The sequence below is a fragment of the Phytophthora sojae genome, assembly GCF_000149755.1.
Source record: "Phytophthora sojae unplaced genomic scaffold PHYSOscaffold_5, whole genome shotgun sequence".
Taxonomy (NCBI): Eukaryota; Oomycota; class Peronosporomycetes; order Peronosporales; family Peronosporaceae; genus Phytophthora; species Phytophthora sojae.
In genome coordinates this window covers 4860597-4878971 of record NW_009258119.1, presented here as the reverse complement: position 1 = coordinate 4878971, position 18375 = coordinate 4860597, and the positions used below count along the sequence as shown (strand labels likewise).

General features: G+C 54.9%; 8 protein-coding genes across 8 annotated transcripts; 3 read left to right on the top strand and 5 right to left on the bottom strand.

Moving 5' to 3' along the window:
* Positions 1–397: 397 nt before the first annotated feature.
* Positions 398–3020, top strand: PHYSODRAFT_561623 (hypothetical protein; the record flags this gene model as incomplete). Its single annotated transcript, XM_009531353.1, has 3 exons — positions 398–1194; positions 1237–1821; positions 1951–3020. Exons 1-3 carry the CDS (start codon positions 432–434, stop codon positions 3018–3020), a joined length of 2418 nt encoding a protein of 805 aa, XP_009529648.1. The 5' UTR covers positions 398–431.
* A 253-nt stretch (positions 3021–3273) lies between these two features.
* Positions 3274–4182, bottom strand: PHYSODRAFT_509795 (hypothetical protein; the record flags this gene model as incomplete). Its single annotated transcript, XM_009531352.1, has 2 exons — positions 3274–3402; positions 3454–4182. The coding sequence occupies 2 exons, from the start codon at positions 4180–4182 to the stop codon at positions 3274–3276; spliced, it is 858 nt and encodes a 285-aa protein (XP_009529647.1).
* A 473-nt stretch (positions 4183–4655) lies between these two features.
* On the top strand, positions 4656–6303 carry PHYSODRAFT_508970 (hypothetical protein; the record flags this gene model as incomplete). The annotated part of the gene is made up of 4 exons (XM_009531351.1): positions 4656–4745; positions 4971–5820; positions 5893–6174; positions 6245–6303. Coding segments are annotated over 4 exons (1281 nt in total), but the record flags the coding sequence as incomplete, so codon positions are not given.
* Positions 6304–6610: 307 nt separating this feature from the next.
* Positions 6611–7636, bottom strand: PHYSODRAFT_302306 (hypothetical protein; the record flags this gene model as incomplete). The annotated part of the gene is made up of 1 exon (XM_009531350.1): positions 6611–7636. One exon carries the CDS (start codon positions 7634–7636, stop codon positions 6611–6613), a length of 1026 nt encoding a protein of 341 aa, XP_009529645.1.
* A 1722-nt stretch (positions 7637–9358) lies between these two features.
* PHYSODRAFT_506113 (hypothetical protein) lies at positions 9359–10387 on the bottom strand (the record flags this gene model as incomplete). Its single annotated transcript, XM_009531349.1, has 2 exons — positions 9359–10153; positions 10307–10387. Coding segments are annotated over 2 exons (876 nt in total), but the record flags the coding sequence as incomplete, so codon positions are not given.
* A 1758-nt stretch (positions 10388–12145) lies between these two features.
* Positions 12146–13129, bottom strand: PHYSODRAFT_507525 (hypothetical protein; the record flags this gene model as incomplete). Its single annotated transcript, XM_009531348.1, has 1 exon — positions 12146–13129. One exon carries the CDS (start codon positions 13127–13129, stop codon positions 12146–12148), a length of 984 nt encoding a protein of 327 aa, XP_009529643.1.
* A 1373-nt stretch (positions 13130–14502) lies between these two features.
* PHYSODRAFT_561622 (papain-like cysteine protease C1) lies at positions 14503–15725 on the bottom strand (the record flags this gene model as incomplete). The annotated part of the gene is made up of 2 exons (XM_009531347.1): positions 14503–15217; positions 15289–15725. 2 exons carry the CDS (start codon positions 15723–15725, stop codon positions 14503–14505), a joined length of 1152 nt encoding a protein of 383 aa, XP_009529642.1.
* Positions 15726–16152: 427 nt separating this feature from the next.
* Positions 16153–18114, top strand: PHYSODRAFT_334099 (hypothetical protein; the record flags this gene model as incomplete). Its single annotated transcript, XM_009531346.1, has 5 exons — positions 16153–16486; positions 16552–16758; positions 17003–17142; positions 17220–17961; positions 17996–18114. 5 exons carry the CDS (start codon positions 16153–16155, stop codon positions 18112–18114), a joined length of 1542 nt encoding a protein of 513 aa, XP_009529641.1.
* Positions 18115–18375: the final 261 nt, after the last annotated feature.

The window sequence follows — 18375 nt, the reverse complement described above, 5'->3', positions numbered from 1 at the left end:
GGATAAGCGAAGTTGAAGGCAACACGTCACAATGGCTGCTATCTCTTCGTATCAGAAAATCGCAGCGCTCGTAAGCACGACTTCGTCGCTGTTGTTTACTCGCTTCTCCTGGCGTTTGCCACCACGACCTATTGCTTCTGGAATGGTCGACGCATTGCCTGCTGCCTACAAGTGCCAGACGCCAGCATTCATGCTGCAGAATGCCTGAATCTTCACGCACATGTACTACAGTAAGCTCGGCACTGAAAACTGAGCCGTCTTCCAGAAGGATCCGTGCAAAAGCAAAGTGGCTACGGTTTCTGTTACCATCATTCCAACGGTTAAACCCAACTGTCCAACGCGAAGGAAAGTTTGGGCGCCCCGATGTTCTCGCCAGATCTCATTTCTCCTCGCCCTCCTCAAGTCGAGAGACCGGACCCGGGAGATCGAAGATGACGAAGGTGATCGAGCTCACTGCGCCCGGCGGTGACCCGCTCACGCAGTCGCTGCCGCTGGCCGCGGATGACGGCGCGCTGCTGACGGTGGCCACGCTTCGGGCCGCGGCGGCCGCGCTGCTGGCCGGCGACAACCACGGCTTCTCGCTGCGCTACACGGACTCGGACGGCGACGAGGTCACCGTGGCCCGCGACGCGGACGTGAAGGAGCTGGCCGACTACATGGCCGACGAGCGCCTGGAGCGCCTGACGCTGCTCGTGGCCGTGCACGGCCCGCCGGCCGGCGCCCTGCAGAAGCAACTGCGCGGCCTGGTGACGGCCATGGCCAAGCTGACGACGGACAAGCCCAAGCAGCCCACGCCGGCCAACGCCGTGAACCTGCTGGTGGCCAGCCTGCAGACGATGGACGTGGCCGACGACTCGACGGAGCTGGCCGCGGTCAAGCGCGAGCTGCTGGCGGTGCTGCAGGGCGATGAGTTCCGCCAAGTGGTGGACGAGCTGAGTGCGTCGGAGGAGTTCAAGGACCTGGCCGACGCCATGGTGGCGGCCATCTACCAAGACGACGCCCAGGCCATTGAGGAGACGGCCACGGCCCGCTTCGACGAACTGCTGGCCTTCTTCCAGCGCGTGGTGGCCCGCTGCCCCACGCTCAAGCCGGCGATGGTGAACGTGGCCAAGAAGTGCATGTCTGGCCTGGTCCGCTACAATGATGAAGAGCTGGCCGAAGACGGCTCGGACGCGTCAAGCTCCAGTAGCAGCAGTAGCAGCAGCTCTAGAGCCGACTCTAATGATGAGATCATAGAGGCTGCTCTAGCTGAAGTGGAGGAGATGCCGGTGCACCTTGGAGTCATATGTGATGGCTGTGAGAAGGCGCCGGTGGTTGGCGTCCGCTACAGGTCGCTGGAAGTTGAAGACTTTGATCTGTGTGAGGACTGCGAGGCCAGCGGCAAGTGGGTGAGCCACGAGCCGTTTATCAAGATCACGGACCCGTCGCGCGCGCCGAAGCACAAGCGCCCGACCGAGTTGGTGCATCCTTTCGTTATCTGCGATGGATGCGAGATGAGCCCCCTTGTGGGCATCCGCTTCAAGTCGAAGACGGCGGAGGACTTCGACCTGTGCGAGGCCTGCGAGGCGAGCAGCAAGTGGAACGAGTCGCACGGACCGTTCACCAAGATCGAAGAGCCAGGAATGATGCACGCGTTGAAGTTCACGTGCCGTCGCGGGACGTTTGGCCACCACGACAAGTTCGGACACCACCGTGGCAAGTTTGGGTACCACGGACGCCACGGGAAGTTCGGCCACCATGGACATCATGGCAAATTCGGCCGCCATGGCCACCACGGCCCTCCAGGCTTGCCCTTCCACGGGCCACCCCCTCACCACCACGGTCCGCCCGAGTGCTTTGGCCGACCGCCTCACCATGAGGGTCCTCCCGGCTTTCCCAGACACGGCCCGCCACCCCATCACGAAGGCTCCCGCGGATTCCCTGGACATGGCCCTCCGCCTCACCATGAAGGTTTTCCGCCTCCGCCTCACTTCGATGGTCGTCCCGATTTCCCGCCGCCGCCTCACCATGGAGGCCCTCCTGACTTCGGCGGACGAGGCCGCTACGGCCACTACCCACCTCCCCCGCCGCCGGAGTTTTTCGATCGTCGTGGGCGCCACCACCACGGACCCCCTCCGTTTGGTCCTCCCGGCAGCTTCGGAAGCTTCAGTCCCCCTCCATTTGGATTCCCCCACCCGCATGGCCCGCCGCCCTGTCCACCCGAGTTCCCGCCGAAGTTTGATTGCCGTGGATTCCCAGGCCACCACGGACGCCATGGACGCTATGCGCGCTTCCCAGTCGGCGAAGAAGACCAAGAGGATGGTGAGCGAGGTCGCCGCCGCCATGGTTGTCGTGGACGTGGCCGCTGGGGCCGCAATACCTCCGATCTTGAAGCACGCTTCCTTGAGGACGTGACCATCGAGGACGGCACGGTCGTCGAGGCCGGAAAGCCGTTGCGCAAGATGTGGAAACTCGTGAACGACGGCGAGCGTTCCTGGCCCGATGGCTGCTACATGATCACTCAGCCGGGCAATCCGATGTTCCCCGATGACAGAGAATCGAGCCGTATCGACCTGCCGGAGTTGGCACCCGGCGAGGAGTTTATTGCCGGAGTGGACCTGGTGGCTCCCAGTGAACCTGGACGCTACACCAGCTTCTGGCGCGTGTGTGACCCGGCGGACGTGAGCTTTGGCCACCGCTTCTGGATCGACGTCGTGGTGGCCGCTGGAGATGCCGCCCCGGAGACGACTCCGTCTGAGGCTCCAACGGCAGACAGTGCTGAAGACGTTGAGATCAAGGACGCTTCCGCTGATGCTGCGTCCGACGATGACATCGAGATTATTGACTCCGCTGAAGCGCAGGAAGCTGATGCAGTTGCCGAAGAAGGCGAGCTCAGTGAGAACGAGGACAAGGCGGACTACAAGGAGGCACTCGATCTGCTTGCATCGATGGGCTTCGTCGACCAGGAGAAGAATCTTCGCGCGCTGGAATTGGCGGACGGGAACGTCGGCGGCGCCGTGAACGCACTTCTGTCGGAGTAAGAGGTGTGCAGCGTTGCCAAAAGTCGAGGAACACTTCGATCACCACAATTAATTCACGCGTTATCCACCACAACGAGCGACAAGATCGTCACAAGGATCTAGTCAAATGCATTTGTTTCATGTGAACATAACAAAACTAAAAAAAATACAAAACGTTCCTCGTGAGCAAAACAAATCTGCTCGTCTTGTGCAAGACTCGTCTCTTTGGCGCCTACTTTAAAAAAATTGATAAAGAAGCATCTATATTATCTTTTTACATGAGGTTCTTGACTGAGAACGCTTCGCCCGCCAAGAACTTGTTGATCGCAGTCGTACACTCGGCGTGCTTCTCGTGTTGCAGAATGTGTCCGCAGTCGTCAAAGAGCAGTACCGGTCCTCGCGCCTCCGGTGCCAGTTTCTCCTTCAGCACATCCACCGAGGACACGTCAAGCACCTGGTCATGCTTTCCCCACATCACCAACGTTCTAGCGCGAATATTCGGCAACAAATCTTCCAACACGGTCGGGTTCTGCAACGAGTCTCCGACGATCTTCTCCAGCACAGGCAACTGCTTCTCTCGTTCCGAGGCGAAAACGTTCAGGAACAGGTGCGGGATTCTATGCGGTTCATAGCTGAGGTGACGGTTCATCTCATCGAGATCTTCCGCTGTATGGGCGAGCAACAGGTTCCGTCCCGAGTCCTCGAGCATTTTCAGTAGCGTGCTCTTCTTGGGCATGGAGATGCCCGCAGGACACACCATGGTGAGGGACTTGATACGCTCCGGGTACATCCCCGCGTACACTCCGGCGAGCATGCCGCCCATAGAGCAGCCCACAAGATGAATCTTCTTGTCCGCGGGCACCTCCTTTTGGAGGAACTCGTGCAGCCTCGAGGCCTGGCTGGGCATCGAGTAGTTGGCCAGCGTGTCGACGGGTGTGGTGCGGCCTTGGCCGGGCAGGTCCGGGATCACGATCTTGTAGCGCTTGTCCACGCCGCGGGCCACCCGGACCCACGACTCCTTGACTGAGCTGAAGCCGTGGAGAAACACGACGACGTCCTCCTTCTCGTCCTTGCCGGGCCGCTCGATGTAGCTCCAGTTGTACTGGTCGACGATGGCGTTCTTGGACGAGAAGCCCGAGACGAAGCGCACAACGTCAAAGACGGACATAAGCAGCGAGGCCATCATGCTGGGCAGGGTGGCGGGTAGTCGGCGAATGTGTCAATGCTGGCCACGCGCAATGCTCCACGCACGTCCTCGCAGTGTCGCAGAAAACGATGACGGTATGATTGGTGGATATTCAACTCTATGGCCATGTTGATTGGGCAATAATGTTTACTTGACGCCGACCATCATTTCGCTGCAACTTGAAGACCAACATTCTGCAAAACGTGTGTCCGGCAGAGCTATTGTTGGCACATTTTTTGCCAGTCTCGTCAGAGGTGTGGACTTAAAGCGAAATGGTTGCCATGACGAAGCGGCTCCGGGCCGCTATCGAGCGCTTGAAGGCGAGATGGATGTCTCTCCAAGTGGAACTCCCATGAAACTACACTATCGATCGCTTCCACCGGCTGAACGACTACTCCCAGCGAGTAAGCGTCACGAGAATCATCCTTACCGTACTACTTACGCCTCTGCCTTGCATCCTGCTGAGCATCCTGAAAGAGCTGCCACCCCTAGAGCCGATCGACGTTGGTGTTGTCGACAACTGGGTCTTCTTTATTCGAGGTTGGCTCGTGGCTGCGATGGTGGGCGGGAGCATTCCCTTGATGATAAACCAGGACGTTCCTCGCCTTGTCGTGACTATTCCGCAGATTGTCTGCGTCTCGCTGTTTGCGGCTGGAGTTGCGATGATTTTTATTGGCGTGGTGTGTGAGTTCACCTTCTTCCCGTGGCCATTCGGGGTCTTAATTGTCGGGGTTCCCATGATGTGTGTGGAGGCATTTTGCCACTTGAGATTAGCAGATCATCAGCTCCGAAGTGACAGCGCGTTATGGGCCGACGTCAAGCAAGTGCTCGCCGGCGTTCACTGTTTTCTCTCGCTTCCCTTCATCTACCCACTCTACATCTACGAGTTTGTGTCGCTGTCAGGCACCGCCCAAGTGTTGTTCGTTGCAGTGCTGCCTATCATGAAGCTTATCGCCAAAAACTGGATGAACTTCACCTTAACTGGTCAAGACGAGGCCAAGCCCGAAATGATCGTCTTCGTGGTGGAATTCTTCAACTCGCTGTATATTTCCAACGCGCTGCAAAGCACCTCGTCTTGGATGTCAACCGCCACCGTCATGGCATCCGACCTTGGGGGTTTCTGTCTGTCCATGGTGGAAATCGTGGAGGTTTTCATCGGTATCACAAAGCTGATGGAGAAGATTCCACAACATCATCCACTCGCAAAGGAAAACTTTGTTCAAGTTTTGTTGAGGATCCTTGCAGCAAATGAGGCGAATAAAGACCGACAAGATACCCAGAAGACGGATAGTAAACACAGCTCAAAGAAGACCAACCTTTCGAGAGACCCTTCCCCTGCAACCATTCACCCCGACACGGAAACAACCCATGAAATGATTGTTTACTCGGAAGTGCCGAAGCGTAAATTGTTTCAAGGGTCTCAAGTCGTACCAGCAAGTATCCCCCAGAACCAACTCGAAAAAGGTCAAATAACGAAGAGCACCACGGCAACAGCCTTGGCTGACATGAATATTGAGACCATTTTCTCGCGTAAGGAGCGAGACCTGTTCATTCGAAAGAGTCTGCACGTACTCTTCATCACGGAATACGTCGTGCTGTTTGAGTACATCGAAGTGATGTCGCCAATTGTGCACAGTACGAGGAACATGCACGCTTGATATCCTTCCGGTAGTGAGACTGACGACGGTTTGTTGTATTGATGAGCAGGTCTATTTCGCGTGGTACTGTTTCACTTGCCAAACCGAATCTACTTCTCGACAATGCAGGGGCTTACAAGCTCGGAGCTAGCGTCGTCCACACTCACGGTACTCGCCTACAGCTCGCTCGAGTTTATATCGTTTGTGATAGCGGTTGCCGTGATGAAGCGTACGCTGGGTTTCAATCCCTTGAGACAGCTCGCATTTGTACTTGATACACAGGCGTGCAGAATACAGATAAAGCTTATCGTGATACTTCTCTACGTGACACAGATGCCGCTAGCTCATCTCGGTGAGTCTTACTCTCGGCTTAGATGTTTTAGTTTGAAAGAGCTGTTTTAGTAACGTGGATGTGCTGCTAGGAGCTGACTTTAGTTTCAAGTTCGCGTGGATACCTGGTTATCAAACGACGAGTTCATGATGAATCCAATACCTACGGATACAGTGTAAAAAGTATATTTAATTATTTTATATTTCAAACTGAATGTAACACAGCTTTTAAACTCGACTACGCTTTCACTCTGATGAAATTGTTCGATTGATCAGTAAAAACGGTCGGAACGCTGGAGGGGGGGGGGTTGCAAATACCACTTAGAAATACAGTAATTGAACTTTAAATCCAAGACTTCAGAAGATTGTCGCCATCGTCGTGTAAAAGAGGCAGTTTGTAGTAGACTAAGTATCTTTCAAAAACGTTTCACGTTTTCAAACTCGAGGAATCTCCACGCTTACTGTACGGCATACGAGCTCCGCGCTGGCGCTTGTAATCGACGATAGCTCGGAATGATTTGGCGTGCGGACATCGCGAGTTGCTTGAGCTTACTGCTGGCCGCTCTTTGCCCTTGCATTGTCGAATCTGCACCCATGTTATCAGCTAGGTGCTTGTTGATCGCAGCGCTACACTCCGCGTATTTTTCATGTTGAACGAGGTGGCCGCATTCGTCAATGAGAACAACTTGACTCTGGGTATCTGGATGCAGCTGCTGTCGTAGAACTTCAACGCACGAGACGTCGAGAACACGGTCGTGCTTTCCCCACAGGACCAACGTCTTGGCTCGAATGTTAGGCAGCAGTTCCTCGAGCGCTATCGGGTTCTCGAGGGAGTCTCCGATAATCTTCTCCAACACTGGTAGCTGCTTCTTCCGATCCGATGCGATGATCGCCGCCAGCGCATGCGGTACAGTCACTGGTTTGAAGTGGAGGGCTTTGTTCATCTCTTTAATATCTTCGGGCGTGTGTGCAAGCAATAAATTACGACCAGAATTTTCCAGCATCTTCAGTAGATCGCTCTTGTTGGGCATCGTGATCCCCGCAGGACACACCAACGTAAGTGACTTCACCCGTTCCGGGTACATCCCAGCGTACACTCCGGCTAGCATGCCGCCCATGGAGCAGCCAACAAGGTGAATCCTCTTTTCTGCAGGTACTTCATTCTCCAGGAATTTATGAAGTCGCTCAGCCTGAGTTCCCATGGAATAGTCGGAAAGCGCGTCACTGGGCGTGGTGCGACCGTGACCAGGAAGATCTGGGATGACGATGCTGAAGCGTTTGTCGACTCCGCGCGCCACTCGCAGCCACGCTTCCCTCATACTGCTGAAGCCATGCAAGAACACCACAACGTCGTCGCACTTGTCGTCCTTGCTTCGTCGCTCGATGAAGCTCCAATTGCACGTGTCGACTGTTGCATTCTTCGCCGTGAAACCAGAAACGAAACGAAGTGCGTCGACTACCGACAGGAAGAGCGGGTGCGGCATCTCGACTAAACTTGCGCGGGTTTCCGCTGGGCCCTTTCTTCTCTTTCAATTTAAGAATGGTACGAGGATTACAAGGCGGCAAGTATCGTCTTCAGTGCGGGTGAACATAGCATTTTGACATTCTTATCCACGTCCTCGCCCAAACAGGCCAAAACTGAGCTAAGTACTAGTGGTCGGCTGCAGGACTTCGCTGACAGGCTTGTATGGACTGCACGGCCGAGTTATGTTGAGGCTGCAGATAAGCAGGAACAAATTGTTCAAAGATCAGCTTCGACAAATCACGATTTTTGTTTTTTTTGCTGGCCCGAACTGTGGCAAATAGGAACCCGATTCAAACTATTCTCCACTTCGACGTACACGGAATCATTCAGATAAACACGATGTTCCCCAGAATTGCTCCCCTCCTTGACAATGAATTGGTTGCTTAGTTACCAGGAATCCATGCAAACTTGAAACTGAAGTCAGCACCTTGCAACGCATCCACATTAGAAGCCCATCCAAACCGTTAAGCAAGAAAGTTAACAGCCAGTGGCATTTGCGTAACGTAGAGAAGGATCACAACGAGCTTTGTCTGAATCCTGCCCGCTTGAGTCTCAAGCACGAACGCAAGTTGCCTCAAGGGATTAAAACCCAATGCGCGTTTCATCACGGCAACGGATGCCACAAACGATGAGAGAGGTGTAGGCTAGTACCGTGAGTGTGGATGCTGTAAGCCCAGAGCTTGAAAGCCCGGCCACCGTGTAGAAGTAGGCTCTGTTCGGCAAGTGGAACGGCGCTGCACGGAATAGACCTGCTCGACAACATATACCAACAGTCGTTAGCCTCAATGGGTGTGCCTATCGATATCAGCGCGTACCTACAGTACACGATTGATATCGTCACTTCGATGTACTCGAATAGTACGACGAACTCTGTGATAAAGAGTACGTGCATACTCTTTTGAATGAACAGGTCTCGCTCCATTCGCGAGAAAATGGATTCAATGTCCATGTCAGCCAAGCGTTTTGGTGCGTTGCTTTTCGTGGATTCAGCGCTTAGGGAGAAACCCACCGGCATGGCCCGAGGGCTCTGAATTAATGTATGCGTCGGTGCGTAATTACATTGCGCGTGCTGTTCTCGTTTCGGCCGAGCGGTTGCATTGGTAGGATCTCTCGCGAGGTTCGTCTTCTTCTGGAACAGCGGGGAACTTTCAGGGGTTTTAGCGGCGATGTTGCGGGCTCCATTTGCCTCGCTGGCGGCGAGAAGCTTCAACGCTATTTGCATAAAATCTTCGTTTGCGAGGGGATGATGTTGCGGAATCTTCTTCATCAGTTTTTGTATCTCTGTGAAGACCTCCGCGATATCCACCATTGACAACCAGAAGCCAGCAATGTCGGATGCCATGACTGTGGCGGTGGAGGCCCATGACGAAGTACTTTGAAGTTCGTTAGAAATATAAAGCGAGTTAAACACTTCTACCACGAAGACGATCATTTCGGGCTTCGTGTCATCGCGCCCAGCTAGTGTTAAATTCATCCAATTCTTGACAACAAATTGCATGGCAGGCAGCACTGCAACGAACAATACCTCATGTTGGATCTCGTGTTTTGCGAGGATTCTTAATAACACTTGAACGAAGTTCTCGTTTTTGAGGGTGTGGTTTTCCGGAATCTTCTTCATGAGTTTTCGAATCTCCGTGAAAGCCTCCGTGATATCTATCATAGACAGCCAGAACCCCGCCAAGTCGGAGCCCATGACTGTGGCGGTCGATGCCCAGGACGAAGTATTTTGCAGCGCACTGGAGATATAAAGGGAGTTGAACACTTCAACTACGAACACGATCATCTCTGGTTTAATGTCGTCACGACCAGAAAGTGTGAAGTTCATCCAGTTTTTGGCAAAGAGTTTCATGATCGGTAGTACAATAACGAACAATACTTGGCCGGTACCAGAGAGCGACACAAACCCGTAAATGTAGAGCGGATAAATGAAAGGAAGTGAAAGGAAACACTGAGTACTGGCAAGCACTCGCTTAACGTCGGCCCATAACGCGCTATCACCTCGTAGCTGGTGATCCGCTAGCCGCAGATGACAGAACGCCTCCACACACATCATGGGAACCCCAACAATTAGCACTCCAAACGGCCACGGGAACACAGTCAAGGCACAAGCAACGCCAATAAACAGCATTGCAATTCCACCCGCGAGCAGTGCCACCGAAACAATCTGAGGAGCTGTCATCGTGAGGCGAGGGACATCTTGGTGTACCATCACGGGAATGCTACCGCCCACAAACGCACTCACTATCCAAGCGCGAATGAAGAAGACCCAGTTTCCCAAAACACCAGCTTCGGTCGGCTTCAACGGTGGCACCTCTTTCAGGATACTCAGCGCGATGCAAGGCAGTGGGGTCAACAGAGAGATAAGGACTATTCTCTTGCCGCTTACTCGCTGCGAGTAGTCGTTCAGCCGATGGAAGCGCTCGATGGTGTAGCTTCCCTGGAGTTCCACTTGGAGAGACATCCATCTCGCCTTCAACTGCTCGAAAGCGGTCTGGAACCGGCTCATCATCGCTTCAGCGTGCAAGTTGGCTGCAGCGGTGTCTCAGAAAACCTAAGATAACTTCGATAATCGATGCACTTGAGGCTAAAATTGCTCGCGATAAGGATGTAACATGCCGATCCAAGTGACGCGCTTGCAAAATTTCATCATAAGTGCCATGCAACTTTTCCAGCACTGTAAACCGCTTCTCAAGATCAATGCAAAGCGCATGTAGTGCTGTCACGGGTTTGAATTGGAGAGTTTTTTTATTTGCATCAAGATTGACATGGCTGCTGAAGTTCAGTATGCTGCCTACGGGATCAGCCCACCAAGTGGGCATGGAATAAATGGGCAAGCGCGTAGATCTGGGATGATAATAAGTGTCATTTGTCAAGTCCGCGCGGCAACTCACAACCACACTTCCCGCATGGAGCTGACGGCATGCAAAAACACCACAGCACTTCGCTAACTGCAATTTACTTCTTTGTCTACGTGAATTCGTTTTGCCGTAAAGCCAGCAGCAAAACGCATACATAAGTACGTCGATCGCTGGCAAGAAGAGCGGGTTCGGCATCTTTCTTAATCTCTTCTCCCCAGGTCGAAAGCATACCAGTAGCATGGGTACAATCCTACTAGTAGGCGCGTAAAGATTATTTTTAATATGAAAGTTTGTATAGTGCGACATATGTCCATCATAGACAGTACAAAGTGCAGGCGGAGAGGGGTGCATCGATCTAAGGCACTTGCGCTGTGTAGACTTGGATGATAGCTTCTAACTGCGAGTAGCGGCGAACTCAGCAAAACTAAAGCGCTAGAGGTTTAGAAGTGTAGTCAGGCAGTTATAATGCATGAGATGTACGCTCGATTCGTATTCCGAGCTCCTGCGGAGGCTGGCAGGAGCATGAATAGACGGTTCAAAAAGTAAAACTGGGTAGCCCAGACAAATACTTTGAGGTATTGCCACCGGCATCATTGTTCTGCTTGAAATATTTCGTATCCTTCTGGTACGTCATTTCCTCTCTCTAACTAGCTAAACATGATGGCTAGATTCTTCTGTGCACATTAGTTACTGGCGAGCAAAGTAAGCCTACCAAAGCAGTAATTTCAAGCCAAATGAAGAGGTTTCTCGACAATTGGGGGCAATGAACACTATTCACGGCTACTAGAGTGTACCCCTGCCTTATTACTCGCTATTCGTTGCCATCCCGGGCATTAAGGACGCGTTTTCAGGACCTAAAAGGCAAAATTTCTCAAATCGTGGTGTGTCTAGATTTGTCGAAAGCCCAATTTTCTACTTGGGGTTTTACCATCTTACCTTGGTCAAATTCGATGCGGAAATAAATGCCAAACTCGCTGTTATCTCCTCTTTCGTAAAAGAAAAGTTGTGGGGGGCTTCTCTCTTCAAATCTTAGAATGGTTATTTGCTCAAAGGAGACAAGTACCGTCATCAATTCAATGTTACCGGTGGACCAGGTGTATAATAGTAGCGTTATCGGGGCGAGAACTAAATCTCCTCTTCATCATCTTCTTATCCATCGTTCCTCCACGTCCATTTACTTCTTACGATTCCACTCCTCCGACGCTGAAATAATTGATCAGAAGGAGAGGGCTTGTCTGAGCCTATTCTATTCTTCACGACGGCACACCTTTTCAATTATACGTTCACGCCGCTGATGCGTTGAAGTGAGTGCATTAGATGGCTTTACAGACGCTCCGCCACCCGTAAACGAGCGGTCATATGAGTTTGCAGCAGCCAAGTGTCCGTACCGCAAAACACGATCACACGCTTCAACCTGCGCTCGCTCGTGGGGTCGACCCCGAACACGCTAACGCTCTCCATACTCCGCACTATCCGTGATCGAAAGGACAATGACAACAGAGCTCTCGACTTGTAGACAGATTCACCACGTACATTTTACTGAAATGGTTAATAAATGATAAATACGCCATTCGATCTGGCGAAGACTACTCCTTGTAGCGACTCCTGCACTAGAATGCCATCACGGACTCTTGCTTCGTGAGAGCGAACGTGAAGCTCAGCTCCTCGTCCGCCAGGAACTTGTTGAGCATGTCGACGCATTCCGCGGGCTTGTCGCTCGGCACGAGGTGGCCGCACTTGTCGAAGATCATGACGTTCTTGCGCGCGACGTTGAGCTTCTCGTCGATCACCTTGAGGCACGACTCGCTCAGGACGTCGTCCTGGTTGCCCCAGACCACCATGGTCCTGGCTCGAATACGGTGCAACTCGTCCTCTAGGATCGTCGGGTGGGCCAGCATGTCCACCAAAACCTTCTGCAGCACCTCGTGCGCTCGTCCGCGCTTGGAGAACTTGGACACTGCGAGGGCACGGAACACTCTGGGGGCATGGACCAAGTTGGCAGCGCTGCTGGCCGTCACGCGGTCGCGCCAGTCGCCGACGTCGCTCGTGGACGTCTCCGTGGGGCTCTGCGGCACCAACTTGCCAAAGTCGCCGACGTCGCTGAGCGTGACGCTCAAGTTGGGCATGGAGATGCCCCACGGACACATGAGCGTCAGCGACTTGACCCGCGTCGGGTGCATCGCAGCGTAGACGCCGGCAATGGTGGCGCCCATGCACGTGCCCACGAGATGTACCTTGTTGTTCGGATACAGCTCCGACTCGAAGAACTCGTGCAGGCGACGCGCTTGTCGGTCCGCTGCGAAGTTCATGTTGGTGTCGAAGGGCGTGGTCTTGCCGTGGCCCGGCAGGTCGGGGATCACGACGTGGTAGTCCTTGCTGAGGCCGCTGGAGACTCGCACCCAGGCCTCCTTCGAGGACCCGAGGCCGTGCAGGAACACGACGATCTCTCGACTCTTGGGGTCGGCTGCGGGTCGCATCAAGTAGCTCCATTGGAACTGGTCGACCGCGGCTGTGCGGGCCTCGAACTTCTTGCCGTAGCGCACCAGGTCCTTCGTGTGCGGACCGAGGCCGATGAACGCGCGTAAGAGGCCCATTATTAACGAAATTGGGGAATGGTCCGACGTGGAGACCTGACCTGCGCTCTGCTGCTCTACGTGTCGAAATGAGATGTGACACGCCTTCAAGCCGCGGCGCGGTGCAGCAGGTGTGAGACGGAGTAGATCGTTCGTTGCCAGGCGGTTGGAAGGTGCCTTTTGCCTCGTGTTTGGCTGTCCACTAGGACTGTTGCGGAGTGCAGCGGTGCTGCAGCGCTCTAGCTCTCTTCCTCTCCGTGCGTCAACGCAGTCCGGATTTTTGCGCGTTGTGGCAATCAGACGCACACACACACGAGGCCAAGTGAGCCCTGCCCTGCTCGGGCGATTGCTCCACCGGGCAAGCAGATGAATTGACTGATCGTCAGACTGCACGGTTGTGTCGGTGCTGAAAAAACGGTGCTGAATGTCGGGTACTTTCGACCCCCTGTTGTGGCAAACTAGCATAAAACCGTTAAAATCTCAGGGATTGATTGTTCAAGTATAAAACAAAAAGTGTTGACAAAAGAGGGTGCCTTCAAGTTGCACCTGGACACTGCGCAGCGCACTGCTGGTCACCGGCTCCCGACAACCGCTGATTCGGACAGGATACATTGGCCAACACCTTGCGGCGCTCTCCGCAAATGAGCATACAGCGGGTGCGGGGCGCGGCCGAACCTAAAGCTAAACGAGATGTGCGCTACCAGCGCCGTTGGTTTCGCTGCACACACACCGTGCGGCTGCAGTGAGGCCACTCACGATGGCAGTCTTCTCTTCGCTGAATAGCGCACTTTACGCGCTGCGGCAGTCAAGCGCCTTGCAGTTGTCGCAGAGCCCCAGCACCTCCTGTTCGCGTAGCGCCCAGGTGTCAGTAGCAGCAACAGCAGATGGACGATATAACGCGCTCGTAGTTGATGGTGTTGGCGGCCAACTTGGCCGGCAGGGTTAACCGCCGTTTACTCCATTACCGGGTCTTGCTTGATGCTCACCTTGATGGCCATCATGCTTGCTGCCAGCCATTGCCCACGCTGCTTACGCCGGTGAGCTCTAGAGAGCGCATTTGGCCAGGGGATACTTTGCCCGCGTCGTCGCGTTGAGCGCCACGCTAGGCAAACGTTCCTGCTGATTACCCACTCGGAGACCACTCTTCTAGTCGCTGCAGCGACTGCGGTAAACAATGCTCACGCGACTAAAGGCAGGGGGCGGAACAAGCATTCCAGTGCCCTGTCAGGAATCCTGAGCGATGAATTAGGCTAAATGAAGGCGAAGTTGCTGACAAACTACGTGAAATGGTTGAGTGAGTGAGAACTGGCATCTCGTTCTCTACAGTCTCAATGTCTACGAAATGGGTGAGGATGAACCGTGAGGTTCAAATGCTGGTAAAGAACCTGCCCGCTTTACGGGATCGTCCGGTAGACGTAGCGGTGGCCACGGAACTTGAGGATGAGCACCGCCGCGAGAGCCGCGCAGACGCAGCCCGACACGAAGAACATCATAGCGAGCAGGATGAACGAGCTGTCGTCGTGGCGAGACTCGACTTCGGTCGCGAAGGAGTTCGTCTCGGGCAAGTAGTGAGCAGGCGGGACCTCGTCGTCGCGGCGCGTGACGTCCTCGCTCGTGTCCTTGATCGGGTGGTCCTTCGCGGTCTCCTTGAAGGGGACAATGCCGAAGATGGACCCTCCGTAGATGGACTTCTCCTCCCACACGAGCTCTTCGTCGCTGATGTCGGGCTCCATGTAGGCGCAGTCGGCCTCGATACCCAGATTGTTCTTGCCGCGCACGATCTTGAAGAAGCCATTCATGCCCCAGTACGTGCCCCACGAGTTGCGGACGTGCCAGTACTTGACGCCATCCTCTTCTCCCCACCCGACAATCTCCACGTCGTGGTCAATGTCCATAAAGCCCGTCTTGTCCTCCAGAATGCCGGCCTTGTACTCGTACGTGAACTCGTCGCTGCAGGCGATGCCGCACGTGATGGGGCCGCCCCGCTGGATCTCCTTCATCATGGCCAGCTCGCCCGACAAGTGGCCGTGGCTCTTGGCTCGATAACGCACCATCTTGGTCACAGGGAAGCACTGCGGCACCGTCTTGCTCTCAGGAGTGTACATGCAGCTGCACAAACAGCAAAAATCACGTTAGATAAGTGTCAAATTTGAAGTAGGAAATGACTCAACAACGCGTACTTCATGCAGTATCCTTGCGGTGGGCAGGTGCCATTGGTGGCCTGGAACTTGGTGTGGTCCGTGGCGTTGTACGGCAGGCAGGACTCGTCCGGCAGGCCGTAGCGCCGCATGAACTCGTATACGTCCGCGGCTTCTCCGCCGTCACAGCCGTCGGACAGCCCGTGGCCCGGCGCGCAGTTGAGGAAGCTCTGGCGGCCGAGCATCACGTCCGCCACCGAGTAGTGGCGCTTCTTGTTGAGGATCTTGATGCGGTCCTGCGCGCTCGACATGGCGCCGTGCGCGAAGCACGAGCCGCAGTACTGCGGGATGTGCTGGTTCCAGCTCGGCACGCAGAAGCCGCGCTCGCACCAGTCCAGGTGCTTGGGGAGCTGCTCCAGCTCCTGCGTCTCGGCCAGCGACATGGTCGGCAGCGTGTGCAGGTGCTCACGGCCTTTCATGGTCCGCTTGCAGCGACACCCATCCTGCTCCGCGCCGGCTGAAGAGTGTAGCAACAGTATCATGGCGAGTACTGTGGCCTTGCAGAAAGATCCGCCCCACATGCTGCTGAAGAGATACTGAAGATTCCAAAGCGTGCGTGGGTGTGTGGAGGCTCTGCAACGGCGGGAGCGGAATCGAGAATGAGCGAGAGGAGGGGCCTGGGTCCGAGCCTTGGTGGAGGGGCAACCGGTGGCAGTTGAAACCGACACGTCGTTTCCCAGACGTTTCATTGGCCGCGACGGTTCCACGGTGGTCGAAGGGGTGCGACGGTAAGATACGCCCCACTTCAACTTATTTTTAGGGCTCAATAGCAGACCCGTAAATAGCTGGAGGGACACGTGCAACTTGGTTGTATGTTATTGTCGTTTAGCTAGCTAGCTGGCAGCCATGGACGTCGCTGCGAGCAATGAGTTCTACATGCGGATCGATAGCGCTCGAGACGAGGTGGAGGATGTGGAGCAGCAGCTGCAAGCGACGCGGAGAGACATCGCGACCGTGATGGATGCGGCAGAGCAGCTCACGGTGGAGGCGTGTGCGCTGGCACTGCGACACGAGGAACTGGAGAAGGACGAAGCTGCACTCGTCGAGTCGGAGGCTATCGCTGTGCAGAACAAGGTGCTGGCGGAAAAGAAACTGATGGAGGTGGGAGGCTACGAGTGCGTCATGCGCATTCTGCGCAAGGCGCTGCAAAAGGCCAAGCTGGAGATCATGGACACCGAAGGTAGGCGTACACTGTCCAGCAGAAAATAACCTTAATATTATCTAATAACTTCGATACTGTTGCAGACGAAACGAGGGAGCTGCTCCATGAGGAGCTCCTGCTTCGCGCGCAGATCACCAACATGACCGAAAGTCTGGTCACCACCCAGCAGAGCGTCGCGCGGCTGCAGCAAGAGTGCGCAGTCGCAGCCGCCAGCAAGCGCGAGGCGGACGACAAACTGCGGCAGCTGTCGAACTTCCTCAACCAAGCGCTCTCGCCCACCAACAGCTCCAGTCCACGCCCCGCGTCTCCAACGTCACCAGCATAATAAAAATCATTAAAAAATCACTTCAACTTGCTTTGATCTGTACCCATTTCGTGTGAAGTAACAATATGTGAACCACACCAGGGGTTACTTCACTCGGTTGGTGTTCAACACTCCACAGATCTTTCATCAGCAGCCATCACATTATTATTGATCAAACTCCAGCCAAACTCCAGCCAAGCTCCGAGCTCGCTCTTCACCTCTGCACGCAGCCGCCGCGATGGACAAGTACCGCCGTGTGGAGAAGCCTCGTCGCGAGGAGCAGGCCGCGCAGGTCGAGCCCAACGAGATCCGCATCACGCAGCAGGGCAAAGTGCGCAGCTACATTTCCTACGCCAACGGACTCTTCGCCGTAAGTTTATTTATTAAATTCTATCATGGTACAATAGTGTATTTACTAATATGATATATGTTCTTTATCATTGCCAGGAGAAGAGCGAGCGGCAGGTGACGCTGAAGGCCATGGGCAACGCCATCAGCAAGGCCGTGACCGTGGCCGAGATCTTGAAGCACCGGGTGCCGAGTCTGCACCAGGTGACGCGCATCTCGTCCATAGACACGGTGGACGTGTACGAGCCGCTGGAGGAAGGCCTCGACCGCATCGAGACCACGCGCCACATCCCCGGCATCTCCATCCAGCTGTCGCTGGACGAGCTGGACCGGGACGACCCGGGCTACCAGAGCCCCATCCCGCTGGACCAGGTGACGGCCAGCTCGCCGTCCTACCACGACTCGCGGGAGTTCAGGAAGACGCGCGGACACTCCAGACGCTCCGGCCGCAACGCTGGACGTGGAGATGTCCCAGCTGCAGCTGAAGCGGAGGAAGAAGAGGCTGCTGAAGATGCAGAGGCTGAGGCGGAGCAGACACCTGGCGAGGAGGGGGCTACGGCTACCACGCCAACCACGCGCGGAAAGCGAGGCAAAGGACGGGGTCGTGGCCGCAGTGGTAGCAATGGAGGTCGTGGCAAGAAGTCGCATGGACGAACTCCTGCTGAGGACGGAGAGGACCAAGCAGAAGCTAGCAGTGCAGTGGAGCAGGTAGACGGTGACGTGCCATCCACGTCGTCTAACCGGAAGAACGGGCGTGGGAGGAAAGGAAGAAAGAAGGCGGTGGGTAACGGCGACGAAGACAAGCAGGAGGTGCAAGACGGCGACTCTGCGGAGGAGCCCCGTGAGAATGGCCAGGTGAATGGCCGCGGTGGTAGGGGGCGGCATTTCGGTCGTGGGCGCGGACGCGGTCGAGGTCGCGGCCGTGGAGGCCGTGGAGAAAGCGCGAATGCTGCCGCTTCGTCGGATGCCGTCGCTGCCACCGAGTAGTGGATAGCCGTCTGGTTCAATTCATCTCAAAGCTTTGATGTCGGTCGATTTGGGTATTGGTGTTCCTGGAGCAAGCAAGTCGTGGGTGGAGTTGGCGTCACTGGAAGTCTGGGGTCGGCTTCTTTCGGCACACAAGAGCTCAGGAACGCAGTGAAAAGCAGCAAAAGCTGGAGAAAACAAAATAATGGTAAACAAAAATGGCAGCAGCTTGGATCCGACAGCTCTTTTGACCAGCAAAGCACGCAATAGCGGGGTGAAGTTCACATGA